This window comes from Schistocerca gregaria, chromosome 3, assembly GCF_023897955.1.
Source record: "Schistocerca gregaria isolate iqSchGreg1 chromosome 3, iqSchGreg1.2, whole genome shotgun sequence".
Taxonomy (NCBI): Eukaryota; Metazoa; Arthropoda; class Insecta; order Orthoptera; family Acrididae; genus Schistocerca; species Schistocerca gregaria.
Genome location: NC_064922.1, coordinates 356,819,540 through 356,837,443, shown reverse-complemented (window position 1 = coordinate 356,837,443; position 17,904 = coordinate 356,819,540). Strand labels below are relative to the sequence as shown.

Genomic DNA, 17,904 nt, shown 5'->3' with positions numbered 1-17,904 from the left:
ATTCCCTTGTCATGTTCCAGACCTCACGTGAGCCTGCGTGAGCTAAAACGCGTGCATTTCGGCCTCCTTTAGTAACACGGTGTTAGCTCTCCTGCCAACCACAACAGTATGGAAGGGCTCGAAATTGTTGTAGAATTCTAGGATTAAAAGCTAAAAGTGATTGAGGGAAACAATGACGAAGTGTAACTTTATGCGAATCATGCTCCAGCCGTGGTATTTGGCTACACTGAGATCGTCCGATCGTCATCAAAATCCCCGGATGTCTCATGAGTATATTTTCAAATTGCGGCCTACAGCTCGGCAACATTTATGCACATGACGAGGCATTTTGCTACCTTTGCGATGGTCCGATCACCGTCTAAATCTTAAAGCACATTCAAAGTCTTTGATGAGTGTGTTCATATTTCAGAGTGTAGTGTGGTATTCAGTGACTGTAGCAATACGTTTACCATAGCGCGCTTTGCCAAGGGAAGGCGGGGGAAAGAGGGGAGGGGGGGGGGGGTGTGGACTGTTCTTTACGCCCACCTTGAAAAAGTTAAAAAATGAAATTCGTTAATTGTTGTTTACTTATATTAGCAACATACTGTTTAAAGAGGCAGTGTCATTCTAGTAAAGTCCAGATCCTGTAACTACCTGTTAGAACACTTTTAGCAATATTTGTGCATTTTTCAGTAACGCGTACTACCTAGATGAGGGTATTTTACGATCACCGTGAAAAATTTTAAAAGCGTAGATTTCGTTAACTGCGGTTGACTTTTAATTATAACTTATGTTTTAGAGAGACATTGAAGTGTATGTAAGGTCTTCAACATGAAAATAGTTCATGTTACATTTGTTGTGGAAAGGGATGTCACTTTATGACTTAAATTTTTGGCCTAAAGCGCGGTAGCCATTCATGCTCGTGGCGAGTCATTTGGCTACAAAATCGCCGACTATGAACTCCCCATAAAAAAAAGGTGGAAAATACTTCTTTGACAACAGATATTTGGATGTCAGGCAAGAAAAAAAGTGATTTAAATTTGACAGCCGATTTCACATAAAAACCAAAATTTCAATCAAACAGGTACGGAAACCGCGTAGACGCTAACTAGAAAAATGAACGCTAGAAGAATTATTCTGCCAACTTCGTTTTGTTATCGTATTTTAAGAGAAGTTACAACCCCAGCAGACTGAACATTGCAAACGATATCGAACGTTAATTTAGGTTTTCCTGCTAACACGGTCTGAACGTGCGTAGGGTGAACTCGGTTTATGTAACGGGCCAATTTGGGTTGAGATTATTACTAACTCCGCTTAAACGCGTTACACGGCTGATGGAGCTGCGTAACGGTTTGTTTCTCGCTAGTTCGTAGGTCACCGCCGCTTTCCCACCGAGCAAACCCGAGTTTATCCGAGTCAGATAAATATACCTTCAATGACGCACGTGAACTGAACATTTTCATAAGTCTATCTTTAACATTTCAAGCCGAAAGACAAAAAATTGCTCCCTATGTAGAACCCATTAAGCTCGTGAATATAATCATCGATTGGATAACTGTAATGAATCGTAATCTGCTCAGACGTGAAACACATAGGGGCATTGAATCATTGAACGTTATCTCGGTTGTTTTTTTTTGCCAAATCTCGTCTTAACTCCGTTTACCCAAACTTCAGTAGTACTGCTGACTAACAACTCGAGGACATGAACAACGAACCGGCATTTGAGGCGTTTTAATTTTATACGTTGGCGGCGCCTTCGACATGAAGTCCGCATTCTTCAAGTGGGTGGATGAATATAACTTTGTAATCTGCGAGATATCGCATAAAAGTGATGCCACCTATAGCATATATTTCTATTTTTTTGTGACATTCTATGAGTTTATTAAGTGAACGCACTAAAGTCCAGTGTAATGTGTGAGGCCTATGTATAGTGACTACAAAAGCGATTTTAAGTATGACATACATGTCCTACGTAGACCTCCTCGCCTCAGCCAAATGTGGTAGTAGGCGATACGTCAAGATACACTACTGGCCATTAAAATCGCTACACCAACAAGAAATGCAGATGATAAACGGGTATTCATTGGACAAATATATTATACTAGAATTCACACGTGATCACACTCATACGCAATTTCGGTCCATAGATCCTGAGAAATCAGTACCCAAAAAAACCACTTCTGGTCGTAATAACGGCCTTGATACGCCTGGCAGCTGCCCATGCAGCTTCAACACGATACCACAGTTCATCAAGAGTAGTGACTGGCGTATTGTGACGAGCCAGTTGCTCGGACACCATTACCCAGACGTTTTCAATTGGTGAGAGATCTGGAGAATGTGCTGGTCAGGGCAGCAGTCGAACATTTTCTGTATCCAGAAAGGACCATACAGGACCTGCAACATGCGGTCGTGCATTATCCTACTGAAATGTAGGGTTTCGTAGGGATCTAATGACGGGTAGAGCCACGGGTCGTAACACATCTGAAATGTAACGTCCACTGTTCTAAGTGCCGTCAATGCGAACAAGAGGTGACCGAGAAGTGTAACCAATGGCACCCCATACCATGATACGCCAGTATGGCGATGACGAATACACGCTTCCAAAAAATATTCAAATGTATGTGAAATCTTATGGGACTTAACTGCTAAGTTCATCAGTCCATAAGCTTACACACTACTTAAACTAAATTATCCTAAGGATGAACACACACACCTATGCCCCAGGTAGGACTCGAACCTCCGCCGGCACAGTGCATGACTGCAGAGCCTTAAACCTCTCGGCTAACACCGCGCGGCAATATACACGCTTCCAATGTGCATTCACTGCGATGTCGCCTAACACAGATGCGACCATCATGATGCTGTAAACAGAACCTGGATTCATCCCAAAAAATTACGTTTTGCCATTCGTGTACCCAGGTTCGTCGTTGAGTACACCATCGCAGGCGCTCCTGTCTGCGTCAGCGTCAAGGGTAAACGCAGCCATGGTCTCCAAGCTGATAGTCCATGCTGCTCGACCAGATGATCGTTGTCTTGCAAACGTCCCCATCTATTGGCTTAGGGATCGACGTGGCTGCACGATCCGTTACAGCTATGCTGATAAGATGTCTGTCATCTCGACTGCTAGTGATACGAGGCCGTTGGGATCCAGCACGGCGTTCCGTATTACACTCCTGAAGCCACCGATTCCATATTCTGTTAACAGTCATTGGATCTCGACCAACACAAGCAGCAATGCCGTGATACGATAAACCGCAATCGCGATAGGATACAATCCGACCTTAATCAAAGTCGGAAACGTGATGGTACGCATTTCATTTGCATATTACAGCATCTTCTTCCTGTCGGTTAAATTTCGCGTCTGTAACATGTCATCTTCGTGGTATAGCAGTTTTAATGGCCAGTAGTGTATATTAGGACCTGTAATAAAATGACCTTTTATACGCACTGCCAGAGATGGCTAAGTTAATCTAAGCCAGTAATTGCGTTGAAAATCAACAAAATGTTAACTCTGATTTTTTGGATCGCTACTGACGATAGCAAACTTTGTCAGAGCTCACATCTATTCTTGCATTACGAAGTCCAATTTCCACTTCGAACAAAATTTATTGCGCATGTAATAATCAACATTTACGCGGTCGCGATTTAGAATTTAGGAGCCTGTTAACTCGGCAGCGGACAATGTGTGCACATACCCACAATTCAAATAATTTTCTTTACCAATGCAACTCTGCTTCTTCGCCGTATAGGAAGAGTATGTAAACGTTAATTGACATTAAGTAAGCACAGAATTGTTTGTATAAATCTAGTCTATGGAAGTGCAAATTCGGTCGCAATGACTTTTAGTACACATTTTGTTCTGCGTAAAGCTTGATTTTAATGTGTAGGAGTAGCTATTCACGTTAACAATCATCTTTGTCCCTATATTTTGCTTTCTGTGGGAGCAAAAACTGAGAGCTGCAAGTAGCGTCTCGCGGGTCCAGTTCATTGTGTGTTCCTCTCTTCACGCGTGTGAGCCGCCCAACACAAGAAGTTGTTTGCGCCGTGCTTAATAAGAATTAAGCTTCTCCTTCAGCAGGACAGGAGATTCATACGGCCTAGCAAGGCGTCAAGTGTCGCATGTAAAATGATGTCATGTGGCTGTTACACAACACACGTTAGCAACAGGGGGGTGTTGGATGATTTCTTGAGTATATCAGCATCTGTTGAAATACACCTCGGCGCTTTCCCCTTCGGCACTCTTCGTATTTTCTGCTACAGCCGCCAAGGAGTATAAATAGAGGCGCACCAGCGCAGAGCAGTGCAGTAGGTGGCGGCAGTGCAAGTCGCGAAAAAGATCTTCAGCAAGCGAGTGAATTATTTCAGGAACAGAATGTCGGCTGCTGTGACGACGGCGCCTCAAGACAGCGCAGGTGTGACATTATCTGCGTCTACGAATGTTTCTTATCCCTTTCTCGCTCGTTTCACGCATTTAAACATCAGATACAAACTTCTTACTTCGCCTGACTGTTTTTACTCTCGTAGCTTATGAGAATCTCTTCATTAATCCACTGAGTTGTTTCTTCCATTCATCTGGCCATTCCTGCGAGTGATCACTTTCAAGGCTTTTCCTCGAGCTTTGTTTATAATATTCCAAGACTACATAACTTCTTATCTTGTGTTTTCTGATTATTTGTTTGTGAATCAACAGTAGCCTTCGCTAGCCAGTGGATATTACCTTCTTGGAATCGATTTAATAATTAATTAATCGTTTAAATAATTTTTTTGAGTTGGGATCCATAGACTATATAAAACTATCGAGTGACATAATTTAGATTTATTAGGCTGTAGTTACTGAATCTAAGTCTACACATCTAACACAGTCAGCTGATTTATGTCACGTGTCACCATTTTCATGTTGCCTGTACGGACAGGTAACCAAGGTTTGGTTCCTGGATTTAGAAACCAAAGATTTGCCGTTCCTTTTTTGACGCTTCTGTTGTATATTTACTAAAAATGAATTTGCAACATTACTCACATATTTATGTACAATTGATAATGAAGTTTTAGTTTCATTAAAGTGCGAATCTTTTCTTTCGCCAAGTCTTCACGTAAGAACTGAAAGTTCAACATGAAATCCCGTAGAAGGCATGCGACAATAATGTAAACTACTGAATACGTCGCTAAGATAACTAACTATTGAATTGGTTTTTCAGAAGTGGTTTATTGAAGCGTTTCGGGTTCCGTTGATCATCAGAAATAATTGACAGGGATGAATGCAAAGTCGTAGACACAAATGTAATTAACAACACATAAAGTACGGGGGAAGACATATCAGAAATAAGAGCAAAGACTTCATACAGAATACGGGGTCATGTGTACCATTCATCGTATTGGAACTTAACTGATAGCATGGCGGTATCGCAAAGCTTAGCTGACATCACTACTCTCCAGATGACATGAACGTTTTAGTAGAGTGCCGCTGTATTGTACCCACAGAATTAGTGGATTAACCTGACTTTAAAAAATATAAGTAATAAAATAAAATCTACGTATTAACCTAAAGATATGATAAAAAAGAGTATATACAACAGTGCGCACAGTATACAGATAATTAGGCACATTTCCTCCCTGTCTTCACCCCACAGCATGAGGTTTTGTAAATAAAGTTAGTAACGCCCAATGTTCAGTGTTCTGTACACTGTTTTATGGCAACTAAGTTTGCTTTGTGTGTGTGTGTGTGTGTGTGTGTGTGTGTGTGTGTGTGTGTGTGTGTGTGTGTGTGTGTTTGTGTATGTGTGTAAAACTTTAGCTCTATTTTATTGGAGTCGCATTTCTGTATCTTGTTCTATTGCCATATTGCTACCTCTAACAACCACATGTTCGAGAATGATCCTCTTATGTCACACGTTTTTCTTACTGTGGTATGTACTTTGTGTGGTTCAGCCGGACTTTGGTTTAAGCACTGCCTAGTTTATACACAGCAGCTTTTTCCTGGATAGTGTTTATATAATAAAAGTTCACGTTTTGTCCTTTCATTATAGTCTTACTCTCCTTAGAAATAAGTGTTTAGTTTTCTAAATAGATTGTGATTTATAAAGGCTAAAAACAAGAAATTCATCTTTGATAAAGTTCGTTACTCATTATTCAGTTATGTTAGGCTAACTGTGCTAGTGTGCTATTACTTGTTGTCACAGATGTCAGCTGTGCCTGCAGATCCTAATATTAATAAACAGAATTAGACACTGTATTTCTGTGTACTCGTTTCTATTCTTATGGTTAATATTTTTCATGTACCCTGTGGATATAACCATTTGTTTCCGCGCCAGTAGGTCCTAATATTAAGTTCTCCTTAAGTGTGTTTTAATCCCTATTAGCTCACTGTCAACTTTTTGTCATTGATTCTTGTTTTGTTAAAAAAAATGCCTTTCCTGCTGCACTTAATTTACTTATCCCATACGCGTTTCTCCTTTTTCTTGTTCTAAGACATCATCAGTGGGATCCATAAAGATACAATTTTGTAAGTTTTAGATTATTAAACAATTCACGTCGTGAATATTTTATGTAAAAAAGTACTTGCTTACGATTTGCTGATCTGCGTTTCCTCACGCCCGGTCTGGTGGTCGAACTACCACCTTATTATTGACATATAAGGATAACTGTTCACCATGTTTCTCTTGTTTTTTGTGGTGTACTATTATTCTTTTGCCACTCAATATAATTATTTCGGTGGAAACTGTTTTTCACAACGTAAATATTACAACTCCATTATCTGTTTCCTCCTTTTTGGTATGTTTACCTACTCGATACCAACCTAACGAAGTATATTTTCAAGACTAACTTCTATTCATGATGTTTATGTAGCGTATGTGTATGAGAGAAAGAGAGAGAGAGAGAGAGAGAGAGAGAAGAAGAATGTTTTTTTCTTTTTTTGGGCAGGGGGGTGGGGGGTTGGAGGTTGGTGGTTTGAATTGTATGACGACATATACCAGAAAGCAGGTTTACATCAACTATAGTGTAACACTTGTGAAAGCAGACACATAGGACAAACAGATGGAACATGTGATGTCAGATATAAAGAACACACGAGAGCCTGGAAATATGGAAAAAACCACTCCACATATGCAGAACACCTAAGAAAACATGACCACAAACCAACCACTAGAGAAGATGACATGAAAATAATTAGAATCAACAGTAAAAAACACCTCTTAACCCTGGAAGAAAAGTACCACATACAGAAAACCAAAGCAAAAACGCTGTTGAATAATCAAGTACACAAACCAAGCAATTCATTATTCACACTAATAGATAAAATAATAGAATACCGCTCCCAAAGACGATTAATATAATAATACTATCCAATATAATAATAATACCACGCAACATCTTTACACTCACTCATTCATGAACCCTTCCACGGAATATTGGTTTTTGTATGAACAGTGCATTACGAGTGATTTGTTTTTTACCATTTACTACTAATGTGGCTTCATTTTTTTCAACTCAGTCTCGCCGCCTGACGGTCGCTCCTATCAGTTATTTTTTGTAAAACTGCCCTGTTTACTGTGCATATTGTCTTTTATTATATTTAGATTTTTCTTTTATTATTTATTTTAATGTAAGGTTGTTCCACTAATTCTATGGGTACAATACACCGCCATTGTCCTTATAAATTCATATCACCAGGTGGCAAGTGGAATCAATTAAGTTTTGTAGCGCCGTCTTATTATCAGATAAGCTCACATACTAATGAAGATTTTGTTCTCATTTTTGGTATGTCTACTACTGCACTTCATGTAACATCTTCAGTAAAGTTTGCTCTGAGTTACGTGTAGCTAATTACATTTTTGGTTATTGCCTTGTATTCTCCGCACTGCGAGGTGGCGCAGTTGTTAGCACACTGGACTCGTATTCGGGTGGCCGACGGTTCGATCCCGCGTCCGTCCATCTTCATTTAGGTTTTCCGTGATTTCCCTAAATCGCTTCAGGCAAATGCCGGTATGGTTCCTTTGACAGTCACGGACGACTTCTTTCCCCATACTTCCCTAATCAGACGAGACCGATGGCCTCGCTGTTTGTTCTCTTCCCCCAAATCCACCCAGGTCCACCACAATCATATACATATGAGAGTTCGGAGATCTGCGGTTCGAGGAAAAAAATCCCTGTCTTCTTCTCGCAGGACTTGCTTCATAAGCCTCTGATTTATGCATCTGTGAAAGCAGGAGCGATACAAAGAGAGAGCGATAGTTGATTCTTCTTGGTGTTGTAGGAGCGGAGTCCTATCACGAACAAGAAATATTCTATTCACTCATTTCAAAGAAAGAAAACAAAAATGTGTGTAGTTTTGTTCCTCCTACTTACCCACGCCATACAATGACTGTTCCGTAATTATTTGGATAGTGAGGATTCTAACATAACAACTCTAACGTTTAGGGTCACGAATGTTATTTGTTAAACCATTTATTATCCATTGCCCCATAAAGATTCACAATAAATTCGACTATTATACAGTAAACTGTACGTCATGAAGTGTAGAAAGATTTTTACACACTTAAATTCCAAATTATTGATACGTGGCTTCATTTTACTATCTGATTCTCCCACTCTATTTAGATATTAATCCAATAATGAGACCATTCTGCTGACACGATTTTTTCCACAATAATACATCAGCGTGGCGGTGAATGAAGATCTATGAATGCTATCAGCTGTAACACTGCTGATATGTGATCCGTTACCGGCAGTCAGCGCTAGGCTCGTTTCTTGTTTGTTCAGCAGCTGGTCTTCTATCGTGTACTTAAGATCATGTGCACCACTGAAGGGAACGCTGCTTCGCATAGGCAGGAAATGGCGGATGACCCTAATAATTTCAAAACTTCCATTGTTAGCTGTAGATATTATTATTTTCTTGTCATCCAGAAGGCGTCAAGCATTCTCGAAAAGTTCCATTTTAAGCAAGCAGCAAAAATTGTAAGTGTTCCTTCCGTCCTCTTATCAGATCAACCAGTGGTGCTGATATATCCAGAAATGATTTGGTATCCATCTATGCCCGTTGTCAATTTCAGAACTCAGTTCTGGAAATTAACATAATAGTTTCTCTTCAAAATTGTGAAGGCTCGGTGACACGCAAGGACTGTGAGAACTTACTACCACAGACTGGTCCGTTGCAATGTCTTCGACAATGTTCTGAAAACAAAGGAAAGACTCAAACATCATCTTTTATAAAAAAAAACGTTGATCACAGACGAAGTTTTGCTTGTAATCCTATGATTTTGTCTCCATCGGCGGCTCCTGTTTAAAATATTTAGATGATTAAAGAGATCAGCGAGAAAGGTTAATTTCAGTAGCTAAACAGGTTCACAAAATTAATTCTAAATTCAGATTTATAATATTTTAAGAACATCGGCAATTCTGCTTTTAGTTCGAGAACCCTTGTCAATACCTTTCCTTTGGACTGCACCTGACCTCTGTGTGGTAAAGGGGATTTTGATAGAGCGAATCCACGTCCACAAAAATTATTCTGAACAGTCGAGTTTGCAAAGCTTTACTCTTAAAGAGTTCACAACTTTGATCACCTCTTTGCTTGCATCAAAATACACACTAAGACAAAGAAAAAAAGAAAAGAAATACAGATGCACCATGAAGGAATTATCCGAATGGGACGAAAATCAGTAGATGTAGTGTACATGTGCAGACAAAAAAAATGATTACAGTTTCAGAAAAATTTGATGATTTATTCAAGGGAAAGAACTTCACGAACGGAGATAGACGGTAACGCGTTGATCCACATCTGAACTTTATGAATGCAATTATTCTGCTTGGAGTTGATTGCTAGAGTTGTTGGATGTCTTCGTGAAGGATAATATCTTGCCAAATTCTCTCCGGTTGGCATATTAGATCGTCAAAGTCTCGAGCTGGTTGGGAAGAGATCCGGCAACATTACTGGCCAAGGTAGGGTTTGGCAAGCCACTGGTTGTCTTCGTGCTTTCCGAACCCTACCATGGCCAACAGTACCAACGGATCTCTCCTCAACTGAGAACGTTTGGAGCACTATGGACAGGGCTCTTCAATCAGCTTGGAATTTAGACGATCTAACGCGCCACCTGGGCATAATTTGGCACGATATCCCTCAGGAGGACATGCAACAATTCTGTCAATTAATTTCAAGCCGAATAATTGCTTCCTTAAGGGCCATATTGGACCAACGCTTTATTAACTTGTTCAGCTTGTGAATGGCTTTCTCTTGAATGAACCATCCAGTTTCCCTTAAATTGTAATCTTTTTTGTCTGCACAACTTGACGTTTTCCGTTCCATTAGGATAATTCCTTCTTGATTCCTTAGATTGTGCAAAAGAGCGCAGTTGTGCACCTAGACTCAACCTTTCATGATGTTTTTCGAAGAGTTGTGGTTCTCTGAAAGTGGACTCTTTCTAGATTTTGAGATAATACACCATGCACAGTTCTGCACATCTAAGAGAACGATACAAAGAGCTGAACGGGAGTCAGTAAACAGTGTAGACGAGTACTTAATATGTGAGAAGCGTATCACTGAGCTCATTTAATAATTAAGTTGAGCTATTTTTCCAGTTCGCATAACTGCTCGTCCAAGAAACATATAAATCAACCTCCAGACATATTTTGCAAATATGCACTTAACAGTGTCTTATGGAGTAATTTTCTGGGGTACATCATCACTTAGAAAGAGGGTACTGATAGCACAAAAGCGACAAATAAGAATAATACGTGGTATTCGTCTGGGGTGATCATTTAGGATTTGGTTCAAGAGCTTATGCATTTGAACTACACCATCGCAAGACATCTGTTCACTGATGAAATTCATCATAAATAAACCATTACCATTTCAGAAAGATTGTGATGTCGATGACTACAACACTAGAGGAAAAGATGATGTTTATTACCCACTGCTGAAGCTGTCGTTAGGTCAGAAAAGAGTTCAATATGCTGCAACAAAAATGATTACTTGCTCAATTACATAATCCGTCTGATAGGAAGAGAAGAAAGTTTTAAATTGAATCTACCAACCCTGGACAGCTCCTACTACTCCATGGATGAAATGAGTGAATTTTTATTTAAAGGCTGGTAGCCTATAAAACAAACTACATTCTTGCTAGTAAATTAAGGATAATTGCAGAATGTGGTGCCACACAACGTGGCACTACACAAAACTGGTGCTAATAGCACAGGCACATTGGGAACACACACGACACAGATCTGTAAGTCCACGGAGTTGGTGATAAGTTGAGAAAACCGTCCCGAAACGCCACTGTTTCCTGCGCATGTACCCCGAACTCAATATCATAATATGATCACCATGCACACGTACATAGGCCCCACAACGGGTTGACATACTCAGGATCACGTGGTCGAGCTTCTGCTGGGGTATAGCCTCCCATTCTTGCACCAATGCCTGCCGGAGCTCCTGAAGTGTCCTAGGGGTTTGAAGAGGTGCAGCGATACGTCGACCGAGAGCATCCCAGACGTGCTCGATGGGGTTTAGGTCTGGAGAACAGGCAGGCCACTCCATTCGCCTGATATCTTCTGATGGCAGCTCGGTGGGGCCGTGCTATATCATCCATCAGGAGGAAAGTGGGACCCACTTAACCCCTGAAAAGGCAGAAATACTGGTGCAAAATGACGTCCCGATGCAACTGAATTGCTACATTTCCTCTGTCAAAGACATGCAGGGGTGTACGTGCACCAATCATAATCCCACCCCACATTGTCAAACCATGACCTCCATACAGGTCCCTTTCAAGGACATTAAGAGGTTGGTATCTGGTTTCTGGTCCACATCAGATGAAAACCCGGCGAGAATCACTGTTCAGACTATACCTGTACTCGTCCGTGAACATAACGTGGGACCACTGTTCCAATAACCATGTACTGTGTTCTTGACACCAGGCATACGGGCTCTCCTGTGGCCAGGGTCAGTGGAATGCACCTTGCTGGTCTCCGGGCGAATAAACCATATCTATTCAGTCGTCTGTAGACTGTGTGTCTGGAGGCAACTGTTCCAGTGGGTGTGGTAAGGTCCCGAGCAAGAGTACCTGCAGTACTGATGGTGAGATATCGGTCTTCTTGTGGTGTTGTACACTTTGGACGTACAGTATTGTATCGCCTGGACACGTTTCCTGTCTGCTGGAATCGTTGCCATAATGGTGAGATCACACTTTGTGGCACACGGAGGGCCCGTGCTACGACTTGCTGTGTTTGACCAGCCTCCAGTCGCCCTAGTACGCTACCCCTCATAACGCCATCAATATGTGTTCTTTGAGCCATTTTCAACACACAGGCGCCATTAGCACGTCTGAAAATGTCTGCAAACTTACTCGCTGCACCGTACTCTGACATGCACCAACACATCTCTGTGTATGTGGACTGCTGCCAGCGCCACCGTACGACGGCCGCAAGTAAAGGTGCACTGCGTGGTCATACCCCGAGGTGATTTAAACCAGCAAACCGCCCACTAGGGCGTTGTTTCACCATGTATCACCATTATCCTTAATTTATGAGCATGAGAGTAGTTTCAAAGTGTAACAGCGTGAGTAGGAATAAAAAATAATATGCTCATTAAAGTTAACACTAATCATGTACATATATCCTGTAATCTGACTCGTTCCACACCATATTAATAAAAGAATAGTATAGATCACCTATGGAATATGTACCTAACTAACTAACTAATAAATTAGCGAACTCAGATAAGACGCAGATGAAGACCACTCGTTTTATGCCGCAGGATTCTGGAAGACGCGCTACACCATGCTGCTACTTAACACTCTGGGTCTGGCCATCAGCTACGCGACGCGCGTCAACATCTCGGTGGCCATCGTCGACATGGTCAACGGGACGGCGCTGCGGGAGAGAGAAGCCGCTGAAGGGACCCAGCTGGTCCGCGACCCTGACTCCTGCCCGGGCGAGCTGGTGCTCGAGGGCCCTGGCGGGCGCAAGGCGAGTTGCGTCTAACGTAAACATACCGCGTTTCAGGTGGCCCAACGAATCTAGCAGTGGGCTCTAAGGACCATTAAATTTTTTGCGATTTCAACGTAGGGTCATTTCTTTCAGTTTTCAACAACTATCATTATCATCGTCACCATGAACAATGGCTGACTGCAACGATTAGTTGATACCCATATTGATAATGATACTTTGTGTTCCCACTAGACTGAGGTCTCTGATTTATATCTCCTTTAAAGCTTAAGAGAGTAATTAAATAAAATGTAGATAGTGATAAAAAATAAATAAAAGTTCTACATGGAGGTCAACAACAATTACGTATGACAAGATGTAGATTGTAATGCTATTTTGATGAAGATGAGCTGTATAACGGAAATGGGTGACGACCTGCTCCTGGTAAATGTCGTTAAGTTGGAAAGATTGTTGCGTAGGAACTTATTTGAATGTGCAGGTAACATCAGCTTCATACCTGTCTTTTGGCAGCGACGTGATGGAAATTGTGGTGTGGTTGTTATACGGAACTTTGTTCTGTGCAGGACTACTTTTCCAGGAGCATGCAACGCGTTTTCCGCCTGAGACTGTGTCTAATAAAGCCTAGATTAACGGAAAGCTTATTCACAGCAAAGATAAACATTTGCATGAATTTTTGAAACAGGGAGCGGGAATCGTTGGTAGGCCTTTGATGGTGTGGTATTCTGTTGAACTACATTCTGAACCTTGCAGACGTCTTTTGAGCACAACTTCTTTTTTTCTTTCTCTTTGGTAAATCAGTCCGTGGCAACACCATCAAATTTAGGAGTATTTATAAACTTACTTTGTCTTTTGTCACGATATCAATTAACTATTCACGAATATTCCTGAATATTTTCGTTCCCTAAACCCAACTGTGAAAGATAAATTAAATTTACTGATACGAATAGGACTTTAACAAGAAATGTCACCTGTAATTAAAGGATCCGTATGTCGGTTGTGAATACTGGCTTGAATCAATTTATACGACACGATGTCAACGAAAACATTGCGACAGGATCTGCCTAGACAAAGCTTTTGTGGTACAGATGCAATTGCAAAAAGTCTAATGACTGATGAGAATGCAAAGAATAGGCTTCAGTGATGTACGAAGTATAACACATGAACTGCCTACCAATGAAAACATTGTGGTCTGACTTCTGACTGTTTTACGTTTACATTGTTTCCGACAGAAAAACGTATTTACAAGTTTACTGAGCATTCGTAAATGTCTTTATCCAAAAACGTGATACATTAACGAGAAAGAAATCGCAACACTAAGAAGAAGTTGTGGGACGTAAACGAAAGTTGGTAGGCGTGTTTCTAAATCTGAAATATGATATCTGTTCACATTACGCCCCAGCTGCCTAACAGGCAAATCAAGTTTGCCTTAAATACACATTGTAAACTGTCTTGATGGTTAGTTATCTTTGAGACTGGACGTGATGAATTGATTTTAGTCAAGAATACCTTCAAGGCGATAGAGAACCATGGATGAAGGGTATCAGGCGGATGCCATATTCCTTGACTTATGGAAAGCGTTTGACTCGGTGCCCCACTGCAGACTCCTAACTAACGTACGCGCACATGGTATTGGTTCCCAAGCAAGTGAATGGCTCGAAGACTTCTTAAGTCATAGAACCCAGTACGTTGTCCTCGATGGTGAGTGTTCACCGGAGGTGAGGGTATCATCTGGAGTGGCCCAGGGAAGTGTGGTAGGTCCGCTGTTGTTTTGTATCTACATAAATGATCTTTTGGATAGAGTGGATAGCAATGTGCGCCTGTTTGCTGATGATGCTGTGGTGTATGGGAAGGTGTCTTCGTTGAGTGACTGTAGGAGGATACACGATGACTTGGACAGGATTTGTGATTGGTGTACAGGATTGCAGCTCACTCTAAATATAGATAAATGTAAATTAATGCAGATGAATAGGAAAAAGAATCATTTAATGTTTGAATACTCCATTAGTAGTGTAGCGCTTGGCACAGTCACGCCAATTAAATATTTGGGCGTAACATTGCAGAGCGATATGAAGTGGGACAAGCATATAATGGCAGTTGCGGGGAAAGCGGATAGTCGTCTTCGGTTCATTGGAAGAATTTTGGGAAGATGTGGTTCATCTGTAAAGGAGACCGATTATGAAACACTAATACGACCTATTTAGAGTACTGCTCGAGCGTTTGGGATCCCTTTCAGGTCGGATTGAGGGAGGACATAGAAGTAATTCAGAGGCAGGCTGCTAGATTTGTTACTGGTAGGTCTGATCATCACGTGAGTGTTACAGAATTGCTTCAGGAACTCGGGTGGGAGTCTCTAGAAGAAAGGAGGCGTTCTTTTCGTGAATCGCTACTGAGGATATTTAGAGAACCAGCATTTGAGGCTGACTGCAGTACAATTTTACTGCCTCCAACTTACATTTCGTGGAAAGACCACAAAGATAAGATAAGAGAGATTAGGGCTCGTACAGAGGCATATAGGCAGTCATTTTTCCCTCGTTCTGTTTGGGAGTGGAACAGGGAGAGAAGATGCTAGTTGTGGTACGAGGTACCCTCCGCGAAGCACCGTGTGGTGGATTGCGAAGTATGTATGTAGATATAGATTGAGATCAACACCTCACTCAGTTTGAGAGAGGTCGAATAGGGCTACGCGGAGTTAAATGTTTATTCTTTGACACCGTAAAAAGACTTGGCATGAATGTGGCCACTGTACACGATTGCTGATAGCAGTTGTCGCGGAAATGCACAGTCGCAAAAGACTGGGCTACGGACGGCCGCGTGGCACTACCGAGAGGGAGACCTTCGTGATCAACGTGTGGCTCTAGCGCATCGTACTACATCTGCAGCAGCAAGCTGAGCGGCGGGTGGCACCACAGTCACACAACGAGCTCTTACAAATCGCTTACTTCAAGAACAGCTCCGAGCCAGACATTGAGTAGCGTGAACTCCACTGACCCAGAAACCACTGCCATTTGCGATTTCGGTGGTGTCAAGCGAGAGCGCAATGGAGAGCAAGGTGGAAGTCTGTTGTGTTTTCTGATGAAAGCTGGCTCTTCCTTGGTTCCGGATGAAGGACGGGTGTCGGAGGCCAGTTGAGGGTCTGCAACCACCCTCTTTGCGTGCTAGACGTACTGGACCCACACTTAGTGTTATGATATGGGGTTCGAGCGACTTCGTAGGACGGCAACAACGGCAGGAGCACTCTCGTCGTTGTGCCACGCACCCTAACTGCAAATTTCTACGTCACTCTGGTGATTAGACCTGTTGAACAGCATTCCAGGGGGTGTTTTCCAACAGGATAACGTTCACCCACATGCCGCTGTTGTAACCCACCATGTTCTCAGAGTGTCGACATGTTACCTTGGCCTGCTCGATCACCAGAAACGTCCCCAATCGAGCACATATGGGACGTCATCGGATGACAACTCCAACGTCATCTACAACCGGCGTTGTCCCTGTATTGACCGACGAAGTGCAAGAGGCATGGAACTCCATCCCTCATACTGACATCCAGCAACCGTACCACACAATGCATGTACGTTTATACGCTTGCATTCAACATCCTGGTGGTTACACCGGTTATTAATGTACCAGAATTTAATATTTGAAATAATAATTACTTGAATATGTTACCTACACAAACTTACCCGAAATTTCGTCCATCTACATTATTATTTAGTGCTGCGATTTTTTTTCGTTAGTGTATTTGAGGTGAGCATATCGTTGTTATCAGTGGGTCTTACAGTTTTGTGGTAGTGCTCATTATTTTATGCAGGCATGTTCTCTGAAGGGGCTTCGTACCTCTTCACACGTCTGTTAAGCACAACGTTGATTTGAGAAGCTTGCATTTGAAGCAAAGCATCGTTTCCCGGATTCCACACTTCCAGCTTTCAATTCCATGAGTATTTTCTGTTGGAAAAGTTGATACCGGTTAGACTCCTGGAATCCTCAAAAAATCGGCAACTTCTTTTGTGGTGGTGGTGGTGGTGGTGGTGGTTGTTAGAGTTTAACGTCCCGTCGACAACGAGGTCATTAGAGACGGAGCGCAAGCTCGGGTTAGGGAAGCATTGGGAAGGAAAGCGGCCGTGCCCTTTCAAAGGAACCATCCCGGCATTTGCCTGAAACGATTTAGGGAAATCACGGAAAACCTAAATCAGGATGGCCGGAGACGGGATTGAACCGTCGTCCTCCCGAATGCCAACTTCTTTTGTGGCGAACTATAAGTTGAGTATGAAATCCCACTGACCATCATTCAGAATCAACCCACATACGAAATCCTAAATGACAGAACTTCATTCTATGTGTATTACGTGTACGATGTACTAGCTGTAATGTTTTAGTGTATATTACCAAATAAACTTTTCAGAAAATTAACTTTTATATTGTATCGTTATTGCAGGAAGGGGAGTTCATCTGGGACATGTATATGCAAGGAGAGATCCTCGCAGGCTTCTACTACGGTTATACGGTAGGGCATATCCCAGGCGGCGTGCTTGCTGATCGCTTCGGTGGCAAAGTCGTCCTGTTGTTCGGCATTCTCGTCTCATCTATTCTGACTGTTCTGACACCACTGTCTGCGTGGGCTGGCTACTACGTACTGTTTACCAACAGAGTCCTCCAGGGACTAGCTCAGGTACCTACAGTCCTTTTCTTCCTTACATACATCATCAGTACCTAATGCCTTGAATGTCGATATTGATAAAGTCAAGAGCTTTGGACAGCCTTAACACAGTTATAAATAAGTTGAATAAAACAGTAACAAACGTATGTTGACAGAAAAAAATTTTCAGCGGCGCAAAAGATTCCTAAGAAAAGCGTAAAATCTGTGTTAACAGATACAAATAAAGCTTAATATTTGCTACTACATAACGTTACGACCACACAGCTCATGAGAATTTTTTTCTTACCAGCCAGACTATCCACACCAACAAATACTTCTATGTCAGTTACCAAGAGGTG

The 17,904-nt window shown here is 41.8% G+C and overlaps 1 protein-coding gene across 1 annotated transcript in view; it reads left to right on the top strand.

The window, feature by feature from the left end:
* Positions 1–4,281: 4,281 nt before the first annotated feature.
* The window catches only part of LOC126355392 (sialin-like), a 100,399-nt gene continuing 86,776 nt past the window's right edge, over positions 4,282–17,904 (top strand). The window contains exons 1-3 of the mRNA XM_050005689.1: positions 4,282–4,391; positions 12,722–12,933; positions 17,345–17,578. Of these exons, the coding sequence (XP_049861646.1) occupies positions 4,352–4,391; positions 12,722–12,933; positions 17,345–17,578 (486 nt within the window). The 5' untranslated portion in view covers positions 4,282–4,351. The remainder of the gene's footprint in view (positions 4,392–12,721; positions 12,934–17,344; positions 17,579–17,904) is intronic.